Below are 11,342 nucleotides of genomic sequence, written 5' to 3' on the forward strand. Positions count from 1 at the left end.
TCTTTTAGGGGGCAGACAATAGACCTTTCTGCCGCAGGCATCGTTGGCTCTAGGGGTGCTTTATTTGGGGACGCTAACGGGACTTTCTAAGGACCGCTCTCTTGGAGCTGGGGCCCTGGCATCAGAGTTGGGCGCGTTTCCTTTTCTCAGTCTGGCGAGGGAGGAGACCTGGGGATAGTGACTGTCCTCGGCTGAGAGGTGCAGGCAAGTGTCCCGGGCCGGCCGGTCCCGCATTAGACAACAAAGAGAGGCGTTAGCGGCGGCGGGGGAGGGGCGCGGCCGGGAGGAGGACCGGGCGGGCTGCGGCGAGCGCGGGGGTGGGGGGCGCTACCTCTCAGCTCGCTCAGCCTGCGGCCTCCGCCCGCCCCCGGGCCAGCGCGCGCCAATCGCCTCCCCCAGCGATAGTGTCAGTAGCATTGTAGTGTCAGCTCCCGCCGGTGACGTTGCGCCTCCCTCGTCCCCCTCCGGAGCCGTCTGGCTGCAGAGGCTCAGTCAAGAGGCGGGGAGGAGAGGAGGAAAAAGCGCTGAGTGAGGGCGGGCGGGAGGGAGGGAGGGAGGGAGTGGAGGAGCCGGGGAGGGGCTCCTTAAAGAAACGCTGCTGTCGCTCGCCTGCTCGCTTCTCGCTCGGCATTGTGGCCAGCCAGCCGGGCACTCGGGGGGCACGCGCGGCTGCCGCTCGAGCTCTGCCCCCACCCCACCCGCCAGCAGATCTGGGGTGGGGACCCAGGCGGCGGCTCCCGCAGCCACTGCTCGGCGCGGACCGCCAGGAGCGATCCACTCCTCCCGGAGCCAAGGAAGGAGCCACGGAGCTGTCTGCAGCCGGCCGGCCTCCCCGCCCCTGACCACTCGCTTCCCGGCTGCCTTTGTGGCCGAAGCTTCTTGCCGCCGAGCCGAGGGCCGGCGGGGGCGCGGCGCGCACGGCCGAGAGATGCCCAGCTCGCTGTTTGCAGACCTGGAGCGCAACGGCAGCGGCGGAGGAGGGGGCGGCGGCGGCGGCGGAGGAGGAGGCGGCGGAGAGACCCTGGATGACCAAAGAGCCCTGCAGCTCGCACTCGACCAGCTCTCCCTGCTGGGGCTGGACAGTGACGAGGGCGCGTCTCTGTACGACAGCGAGCCGCGAAAGAAGAGCGTGAACATGACCGAATGCGTGCCGGTGCCCAGTTCCGAGCATGTCGCCGAGATCGTGGGGCGGCAAGGTGGGTCCGGCCAGGGATGGGCGGATGCAGAAGAGAGGGTCTCGGGCCACCGCCCCTCGGGGAGGGCGGGAGAGGGAGGCTGGGAGACCCGCGGTGCCGGGGAGCCTTGAGGAGGGAGGCAGAGCCGCGCGATGGGCCGGCGCCCCAGACAAAGAAAGTGCAGGCAGGCTGTCTCCCAGAGCTGCGCCGCGGCCACGGCGGGAGACACTCTCTCCTGAGAAAATCACCGCCTTCTCCCCAGGCGCCCCCCACCCAGCCCACTCCGGGGAAACAGAATTTAAATAGATGCTGGGGGGAGGGGACCTCCGAGCGGTCCTTGGGGAGGTGGGGGGAGGAGGAGTGAGCATCGGATGGGAGGAGGGTTCTGGATTTCTGCAAAGCGGAATGGAGCCCCGGGGAGGAACAATGGGTCCCGGGACTGCTCCCCACCCCCCCGACTTCCCACCAAGGCCCCCGTGCCGGAGGATCCCGGCTTTTGGTCGTCTTCCCCGAACCCCTCCGCCGCCTCTTCGGGGCGGTCGGCGCGTCCCGCTGGGTCCCAGCGGCATCTCCCCAGCTGACTTTTTTCTGGGATTCTCGGATTTGACTGCAGTCACTGGGGGAGGGTTGGGCAGCCAGTGGGTTGGTGCTCTAGCACCTCGCGGGTGGAACCGGCTTCCCAGTCCGCTGGCGCGGCCCGGGGGTCTCTGAGGGAGCCGCCCCCTTTCCGCCCATCGCGCGTTCGGTCTTCCAGCTGCCAGGTGCGGGCAGTCCCAGGTCTCCGCGGTTAATGGGCGTGTCTGTCTATCTCTCCCACTCCCTCCCCTGCTCCTGGACTCCCAGGTTGTAAAATCAAAGCGCTGCGGGCAAAGACCAACACTTATATCAAGACCCCGGTTCGCGGGGAGGAGCCTGTCTTTGTTGTGACGGGCAGGAAGGAGGATGTGGCCATGGCCCGGAGGGAGATCATCTCCGCCGCCGAGCACTTCTCCATGATCCGCGCCTCGCGCAATAAGAACACGGCGCTGAACGGCGCAGTGCCTGGGCCGCCTAACCTGCCAGGGCAGACCACCATCCAGGTGCGCGTGCCCTATCGCGTGGTGGGGCTAGTGGTGGGGCCCAAGGGCGCCACGATCAAGCGCATCCAGCAGCAGACTCACACGTACATCGTGACGCCCAGCCGCGACAAGGAGCCGGTGTTCGAGGTGACGGGCATGCCGGAGAACGTGGACCGCGCCCGCGAGGAGATCGAGGCCCACATTGCCCTGCGCACCGGCGGCATCATTGAGCTCACCGACGAGAACGATTTCCACGCCAACGGCACGGATGTGGGCTTCGATCTGCATCATGGGTCCGGCGGGTCCGGCCCAGGCAGCCTCTGGAGCAAGCCCACCCCCAGCATCACGCCCACTCCGGGCCGCAAGCCCTTCTCCAGCTACCGCAACGACAGCTCCAGCTCGCTCGGCAGCGCCTCCACAGACTCTTACTTCGGCGCGGGCACCAGCGGCAGCGCAGCCGCCACCCCGCGCCTGGCGGACTACAGCCCCCCCAGCCCCGCGCTCAGCTTTGCTCACAACGGAAACAACAACAACAACGGCAATGGATACACCTACGCGGCGGCGGCGGCGGCGGCGGGGGAGGCTTCGGTGCCTTCCCCCGACGGCTGCCCCGAGCTTCCGCCCGCCTTTGACCCGGCTCCCGCTCCACCGCCCGGGGCGCCCCTTCTCTGGGCCCAGTTCGAGCGGTCCCCGGGAGGCGGACCTGCAGCTCCCGCGTCCTCTTCCTGCTCCTCCTCCGCATCTTCGTCCGCTGCTTCTTCCTCCTCGGTGGTCTTTCCCGGGGGCGGAGCCAGCGCGCCCTCCAGCGCTAACCTGGGGCTGCCGGTGCACCGCCGGCTGCACCCAGGCGCCAGCTGCCCGCGTCTGTCCCCGCCCTTGCACATGGCCCCAGGTGCGGGCGAGCACCACCTGGCTCGTCGTGTGCGCAGCGACCCAGGCGGAGGGGGCCTGGCCTACGCCGCCTATGCCAACGGGCTGGGGGCGCAGCTGCCGGCGGGCCTTCAGCCTTCCTCGTCGGACGCGTCCGGCTCCTCGTCCTCGTCCAGCTCATCCTCCAGCTCGTCCTCTTCCTCCTCCTCCTCCTCCGGGTTGCGGCGTAAGGGCAGCCGCGATTGCTCCGTGTGCTTTGAGAGCGAAGTCATCGCCGCACTGGTGCCCTGCGGCCACAACCTCTTCTGCATGGAGTGCGCCAACCGCATCTGCGAGAAGAGCGAGCCCGAGTGCCCGGTCTGCCACACCGCGGTCACTCAGGCCATCCGCATCTTTTCCTGAAGGCAGCGCGCGCTTGCGCGCACCACAGGGCGAAGGAGGACCCCCTCCCCTTTCCTTCTGTCCTCAATCCCTGGCGACGCCTCTCTGCCTAACTCGAGGTGTCCCACCTTCTCCCCGCCCTCCTGCTCACTCTGAGATCCGAAGAGGAACTTGGAAAGCTGTAGTATCCGCTCATTTTTTTTTTTTTTTAATTTTTAAACAAAGGAACTTGCCAGGATATCAGCATCCAGAGTACTGTAGCCTGGGAAACCTCCGAACCACCTGAAATGCATGCTCTATAAATAATAGGAACGGCGACATTCTAGTAATGATAGTTTTTACACTGTACTTAATAGGAAGCTTCCAAAAGAAGAAAACCCCACAAGTTTTCCATTTTCTTAAAAGTAGGGAAAGAAATGAACAATAATTATTATGATGAAGAGGATAATAATAGTGCTATGGGATGTGTGTGGACTGTTCCTGTGTGTTCCCCTTTGTGGCTGGGTTCCTACCATTCTTACTATAGAATACAGTGGATCCTTTTTGAATGTTCGTAGAAGGGCCAGGAGTTCCTGTAATACCAGGATACTGCAGCTTTATTAAAGTTAAAGAAACTGTAACATATCTCTTATATATTAAAAAAAAAAACGTTTAAAAGTTTTAAAGAGAAATTGCATTAATACAGATTGAAGTATTTTATTCTTTTTTGACTTGAAAAATTATATTTCATATTGCAAAGATGTTTACAAGTATTTTAATTTAAGTTCAGTGAACTTTTTTGTAGCTGGGTTAAATCTTTTTATTTTAGTATGGCCTTATGGCAAAGAACACTGTATTATTTTTTAATAATCACATAATTGTGACGGAATTACAAACCATAAAATGTGTAATGTTTTGAACAGTATTCTGTTGGGATGGAGATTTTATAGGTTCAGACAAATCTTCTAGAACTGCTTCACCCAGCATATTTTCTATTCAGTGATATAAAGCATATTTTATTCTATATTATTACAAAAAAAACGGAAATGTATAAACATGTCAAAAGGAACTGTTGATGCTTTCTAACATTTGTATAAATAGAATTCAGTGCAAGTTACAAAAATTCTGTTGCACCACTATAGTTTTAGTATTTCTATTTTAATACATTTGTTTACCACTTGTTTATGTATATGTAGGTGACGTTACTTGAGCTTAAATGTACTTTACTGAGCAAAGTTTAAAAAAACAAAGTATATTTTATTTTATGATAAAGGGCCTTTAACCTCATGGTCAAATACTAATATTATATTTGCTGAGACAAGATTTGAAATTGTATCAAGAGTTTTATTTTTCTGACATTTAAAGTTCTACATAATAAAGGTAAAACTTAAGTAATGGTGCTACTTCATTTTTTAAGTATTTCTATATAAATAAAATATTGAAGAAAATCTATCTTGTGTGGTGACTTGATTTTTTTTTTAAGCTTCTCAGTGTCTCCCTTTTTAAGGAATCATTCTTAAGTGATGAATTGAAACAACTTCCAGGTGTATTATGTCAGTATTTTATCAATAGAACGGACTTTAGAAAGGCTAAGGTTGTACCTAGTTAGATGGTTAGGCTGTGGGTAATGGTATTTTTTTTTTAATTGTAAGTTATCTACTGAATCAGAGCTGACTTCATTAGACACTGTGGGCACAGTGCCAAGGATCTGAGAAACTTTTAGGGGCCCAGGAAAATGTTTAATTTCTCTTCGAAGAAAAAAAAATGAAAATATTGAAAAGTATTTTCAGGCCCTTGAAAATCTATTCCGTTTTGCCTGAAACATTAAAAAACCAGGTATCAAAGTATTGAAAGTTGTATCACAAATAAATTTTAAAATTATGGAGGAAGGAACCAAAGTGCCTAGAGCCCAGGAAAGTCATGATTGCACCCAGCAAGACCCCCTGAAAGTACAGGTGACCTGAGGGCTGTGCGGGCTGTGGTGGGTTTCCACTGAAGGTCACTTCCTTGAGGGAAGCCCAGAGATGACAGTTTCTGCTTGCAGGGGACCTTGGCTGGGTTTGAGTGCTGGTCTTAATAGGCTTCTGCTTGTCGGGCAGGCTAATTGGTGTTGACAGGCTGCGGGTGTTAACTGTGTGTTGTTGTTTGGAGAAGTTTTTGTTTGTTTTTGGCAGGCTACACCTGCTCCCTGGCTGTGGGGCTTTGTCAAGGGCTGGAGCCAGCATGCTGGAGCCATCCATGCCGCTGAACTGCCAGCAGACTTCCAGGCTGAGCTGCTCCTGGAGAAAATGGATCTTCCCTGCTGTCTTTTCACTGCTTTGAAATTGGTGACATTGCTTTGACATTTAAAGGCATAAAGGTTGGGACTTCCCTGGTAGTCCAGTGGTTAAGACTCTGCACTCCCAATGCAGGGGAGCTGGGTTCCACCCCTGATCAGGGAACTAGATCCAGCATGCCACAACTAAGACTCAGTACAACCAGATGAAAATAAATAATTTAAAAGTTTAGAAAATGCATAAAGATTGACCCTCAGTGGTGTTTTGGGATTGCCCATGACCCAGGGTATCTTTAGTGATATGAGGAATACTTTGTGGTTTAGGTGGTTTAGTCGCTCAGTTATGTCCGACCCTTTGTGACACCATGGACTGTAGGCCGCCAGGCTCCTCTGTCCATGGGATTTCCCAGACAGTCCTGGAGTGGATGGCCATTTCCTCCTCCAGGGAATCTTCCTGACCCAGGGAATCTTCCTGACCCAGGGATCGGAACCGGGTCTCCTGTGTTGCAGGTGAATTCTTAACCAACTGAGCCACCAGGGATATTATCAGGGAATATTATAGGGAAAGTCAAAAGCAGATGTGTGAGCACAGGGGGTCCAAATGAAGGAAATCACTTTTATTCACCAAACAGAGGTAGCTTGCACTCAGTGAATAATGATTTTCATTTCTTTAATAAAAATTAAAATGTTTGCATGGAGTATTCAAAATGTTTTATTTCCCATTCTTTCTGGTGGTCCTTCCTACAACCTAAGGGAAAAACCACTGTGATTCTCCGGTGCATGTTTGTAGTAAAACACGTATACTCAAACTATAGCCCTTGCAGACTCAAACCTGGGTTTTATAGCCTCTGTTTGCACACTTTCTGTCCTGTCAGGCTGCCTGTAGCTATGAGGCGGATTTATGGGTAAATTCTAGAAGTGAGTCTGGGCCAGTCACTCTTCTTCCTCCTTCCCCTATTGCATGGGGCCCCCTTATCCTACCAACATTGGTTCTGTTATTGTCAGTGAATAACAGGCACTAAGTGATGCAAAACTTTTGTCTCTTAAGCCTTATCTTTCCAAGAAATATGAACAAATTTGCTCCATGTCAAGGGGGTTTTAAGCCTGCTGGCCAGTGCAATGCTTGTAGTAATTGTGCTTAAAGCTTTCTAGAGCCAAGGCAACTTGGGAGGAGATGGGTTTGTACAGGAGACGCAGGTTTGATCCCTGGGTCAGGAAGATCCCCTGGAGAAGAAAATGGCAACCCACTCCAGTATTCTTGCCTAGGAAATCCCATGGACAGAGGAGCCTGGTGGGCTACAGTCCATGGGGTCACAAAAGATTCAGACACAACTTACGCAACTAAACAACAACAACAAACAAATGAGTTCACTCACTCCTTCTCACCTGAAGGGAATCCCTCCCTCTCTGGCTTAGGCAGCAAGCACCCTTCTAGGGCTGAATCCTGCCCCTCTTTTGCCTTCCTCTTTCCCCTGACCCAGTCAAAACCTGACCTGCTAAGTCGCTTCAGTCGTGTCCGACTCTGTGCGACCCCATAGATGGCAGCCCACCAGGCTCTGCCGTCCCTGGGATTCTCCAGGCAAGAATACTGGAGTGGATTGCCATTTCCTTCTCCAGTGCATGAAAGGGAAAAGTGAAAGTGAAGTCGCTCAGTTGTGTCCGACTCTTAGCGACCCTGTGGACTGTAGCCTACCAGGCTCCTCTGTCCATGGGATTTTCCAGGCAAGAGTACTAGAGTGGGGTGCCATTGCCTTCTCCGAAAACCTGACCAGTGATACTTAAAGAGCTAATGTCTCTCTCCTACCACTGTTAAGAACCATCTGTTTTCCAGGGAGCAGAATGTGAGAGAGAATTAAGCATCTCTTACACTGGTCTAGGGGACATCGGTGATGATTGCTATAGTCGATAAGCCCTCACCCTGAATCAGGCACTGTGCTAAGGGTTTTACAATAATCCAGCCCAGTGGGGTAGGTGTGACTAAGCCCATTTCAAACATAAGGAAACTGATTTGGAGGGAAGTTAAATGACTTAACCTCAGGTCACACAATCCTAAGCACTGGATCTAGGATTCCTACTTGGGTAATTAAATCCAAAGCTCCTATTATTACCACTTGAGAAAAAATTTTTTAATATATTTATTTCTTTATTTGGCTGGTCCAGGTTTTAGCTGCGATATGTGAAATCTAGTTCCCTGACCAGGAATGGAACCAGACCCCCTGCATTGGGAGCATGGAGTCTTAGCCATTGGACCACCAGGGAAGTACTGAGAAAAGTGCTTTTTTAATGAGATATTTTCAGAAAAAGCCAGCACTCATTTGTCACAAAATGGTCAACCATGGGAACGATGTTCCCTTCTTACTGATAAGTGTTGTTGTTCAGTCGCTAAGTCAGATATCTGACTCTTTGCGACCCTATAAACTATAGCATGCCAGGCTCCCCGTCCTTCACTGTCTCCCAGAGTTTGCTCAAACTCATGTCCATTGAGTCAGTGATGCCATCTAACCATCTCATCCTCTGTCATCCCCTTCTCCTCCTGCCTTCAATCTTTCCCTGCCTTTTCCAATGAGTCAGCTCTTTGCATCAGGTGGTCAAAGTATTGGAGCTTCAGCATCAGTCCTTCCAATGAATATTCAGGATTGATTTCCTTTAGGATAGACTGGTTTGATCTCCTTTCTGTCCAAGGGACTCTCAAGAGTCTTCTCCAGTACCACAGTTCGAAACCATCAGTTCCTGGCGCTCAGTCTTCTTTATGATCCAATTCTCACATCCGTACATGACTACTGGAAAAACCATAGCTTTGAGTCTATGGACCTTTAACTGATCTGAAAGATGGAGCAGGACCCAGTTGGTATAATGACTTCAGGACACACAGCAATGCGGCTGAGAAACCAAAGCATGATTAATACCTTACACACACAGGGGTATTTCTTCGACATGGATTCTAAAGTGACTGTTTTGTGACCAACTGAATAATGAACAATAAGCTAATTCTATAGTATAGTCTTTCTAGGTAGACAAAATAAATTAGCATTTAATGAGGGTAAAGTGAATATGGAATACTCTTTTTCTAAAAAAAAAAATCCATAAAAATGTCACATGAACTAATTTAGACAGTGGCTAAAAGATGCCAAAACCGTCCTGACTAAAAAGTGAAATATAGTCACTTGTTTGATTTCCAGAATGCCAAGCTCTGTGTTTTGTTTCATTTTTTCTCTTTCACACTGACATCATTTTTCTAGGGCATTTCTTAGACCTCATAGGATCTGGACATGGTCTAGACATGGCATTATGGAGGCCAATGCAGGAGACATAAGAGACATAGTTTCGATCCCTGGGTTGGGAAGATCCCCTGGAGGAGGGCATGGCAACCGATTCCAGTATTCTAGCCTGGAGAATCCCGTGGACAGAGGAGCCTGGTGGCTACAGTCCGTGGGGTCAGACACAACTGAAGTGACTTAGCACATGCACACGCATGCTGCTCACCCCAGGAGTCTGTAATGCTCTTTCCAACAAGAGCGTGTATTTTCAGGGAAGGTGTGGGTTAGAAAAATGGCAGGTTTGTGACTTAGTTTGCTTATCTGTGGAAAGAGAAAGGGTTTACTTCTTCCTGGAATCATCAGACATGCTTAGTCCTTCTTTGGGGCTTACAGGACACCTTGAACCTCCTGCCACAGTCATGTCTGCTGGGGCCTTCACAATCGTCCATCTCCTTGTCTTTTCTCCCCACTAGGCTGAGGATGCCTTGAGGTCAGGGGTCTTATCGTTCCATCTCTGTGTTCCCCACACCCAGCACAGAGCCTTGCCCACAGGGTGATCAATACACCCTAGGAAAACTAGTAAAAAGGGTATTTTACTTGAAAAAGCCTGCATGCCCATCAATCGCAGACTTCAGTTATGCAACTGCCACTCAGTGGAATTCTTTGTATTATAATAAATGGGAGGATCTTCTTGATGTTTGTAAAGGCACATGCAAAGGATATTATTTTGGGAAAGAAGTTTTGTATGTGTTGGGCTTCCCTGGTGGCTCAAATGGCAGAGAATCTGCCTGCAATGCAGGAGGCCCGGGTTCAATCCCTGGGTCAGGAAGATCCCCTGGAGAAGGAAATGGCAACCCACTCCAGTATTCTTGCCTGGAGAATCCCATGGACAGAGGAGCCTGGTGGGCTACAGTCCATGAGGTTGAAAAGACTCAGACACGGCTGAAGGACTAACACTTTCACTTTGCATGCACAAACAATTTGTAGAAAGCTATCATGATAGGCAGTTTTTAAAAAAAAATTTTTAATTTATTTAGTTGGCTGTGTTGGGTCTTTGTTGTAGCACACAGTATCTTCATTGCATCGTATGAGATCCTTCATTGCTGTGCACAAGCTCTCTAGTTGTGACTGGACCAAGTGCTCAGGCTTCAGTGATTGTGGCGCACAGGCTTAGTTGCTCTGCGGCATGTGGGATCTGACCAGGGATTGAACTCATAGCCCCTGCATTGCAAGATGGACTCTTAACCACTGGGCCACCAGGCAAGTCCCACGATAGACAGTCTTTAAGATGGCCATTAAAGATCCCCGACCCTCCCGGTGTTCACACTCTTGTGTAAACTCCACCCCTCATGAGTGGATTGGCCTTTGTGACTTGCTTCTAGCGAACAGAATATGGCACAAGTGATGGGATATCACTTACGAAATTAGGTTATAAAATGACTGGCTTCTTGAGTGTGATCTCAGATCTCTCACACTGGATGGAGCTAGCTGCCATGTTCTGAGGCAATCCAGTGAGGAAGTCCATGTGCTGAGAAATTGAGGGGGACCCTTGGCCATGAGAAACTGAGATGCTCAGTCCGATAGTCTGTGAGGCACTGAGACCCACCAACCCCCATGTGAATAAACTTGGAGACAGACCCTCTCCAAGTCCAGTGTTCAGTTGAGACTGCAGCCCTGGGCAACATCTTGACCGCCTCCTAAGAACCCCTGAGTCAGAGAGATACCCAGCTAAGCCAAACCCTGGTTCTAGATCCACAGAAACAGTGAGATAAATGTTTGTTCTTTTAAGCCGCTAAGTTTTAGGGCTATTTGTTACATAGAAACAGAAAATGAATACAGACAGGTAATTAACTGGAAGACAGTGGTCACCCTTGGTGAAGAAGGCTGACATTTGGGGGTGAAGACAGAAAACTAGCACTGTCACTTCCTAGCTGTGTATCTTGGGAAAGTTATTCAACTTCTCTGGGCCTCACTTTTTTTAAATTAATTTTTATTGGAGTATAGTTGCTTCATAATGTTGTGTTATGTGCCTCACTTATGAAATGAAGATAATAATGGTAATGTACCTCAAAGGGTTACTCTGAAAAGCATTAAGGATAATGCATGGCTTATGATATGTACCCTCTATCAGTCCTTATGCTATTATTATTTTTTCATTTAATATCCTCGTGACCTTTGAATTTTTTTTACTATGTGATTATATCACTTTCATAGGTTGAAAATAATTTGAAGAATTTAGACTTGGATGCATGAGTGATGTTAGTCAATTTTGTCTGGGCCTGATCTTCTACATCTGAACATTTTAGTGAAAGAAAGTGTTAGTCATATAGTTGTGTCCGACTCTTTT

The 11,342-nt window shown here is 50.4% G+C and overlaps 1 protein-coding gene across 2 annotated transcripts; it reads left to right on the top strand.

Moving 5' to 3' along the window:
* Nucleotides 1-496: 496 nt before the first annotated feature.
* On the top strand, nucleotides 497-4,155 carry MEX3B (mex-3 RNA binding family member B). 2 transcript variants are annotated; one of them, XM_081546817.1, is made up of 3 exons: nucleotides 497-528; nucleotides 768-1,196; nucleotides 2,019-4,155. In XM_081546817.1, exons 2-3 carry the CDS (start codon nucleotides 929-931, stop codon nucleotides 3,503-3,505), a joined length of 1,755 nt encoding a protein of 584 aa, XP_081402943.1. In that variant the 5' UTR covers nucleotides 497-528; nucleotides 768-928; the 3' UTR covers nucleotides 3,506-4,155. The 2 variants fall into 2 exon arrangements, with proteins under 2 accessions (XP_081402943.1, XP_081402942.1); XM_081546816.1 differs by lacking the exon at nucleotides 497-528 and having other exon boundaries at nucleotides 587-1,196.
* The last annotated feature ends 7,187 nt before the right edge of the window (nucleotides 4,156-11,342 follow it).

This window comes from Giraffa tippelskirchi, chromosome 12, assembly GCF_054371585.1.
Source record: "Giraffa tippelskirchi isolate mGirTip1 chromosome 12, T2T-mGirTip1v1.2.pri, whole genome shotgun sequence".
Lineage (NCBI taxonomy): Eukaryota > Metazoa > Chordata > Mammalia > Artiodactyla > Giraffidae > Giraffa > Giraffa tippelskirchi.

What these genes read in the sequence shown, in the direction of transcription:
- MEX3B (XM_081546817.1), top strand. Translation starts at nt 929, where the DNA reads ATGCCCAGCTCGCTGTTTGCAGACCTGGAGCGCAACGGCAGCGGCGGA. An exon ending in CGAGATCGTGGGGCGGCAAG is followed by an intron (nt 1,197 to 2,018) that starts GTGGGTCCGGCC and finishes CTGGACTCCCAG; the next exon opens with GTTGTAAAATCAAAGCGCTG.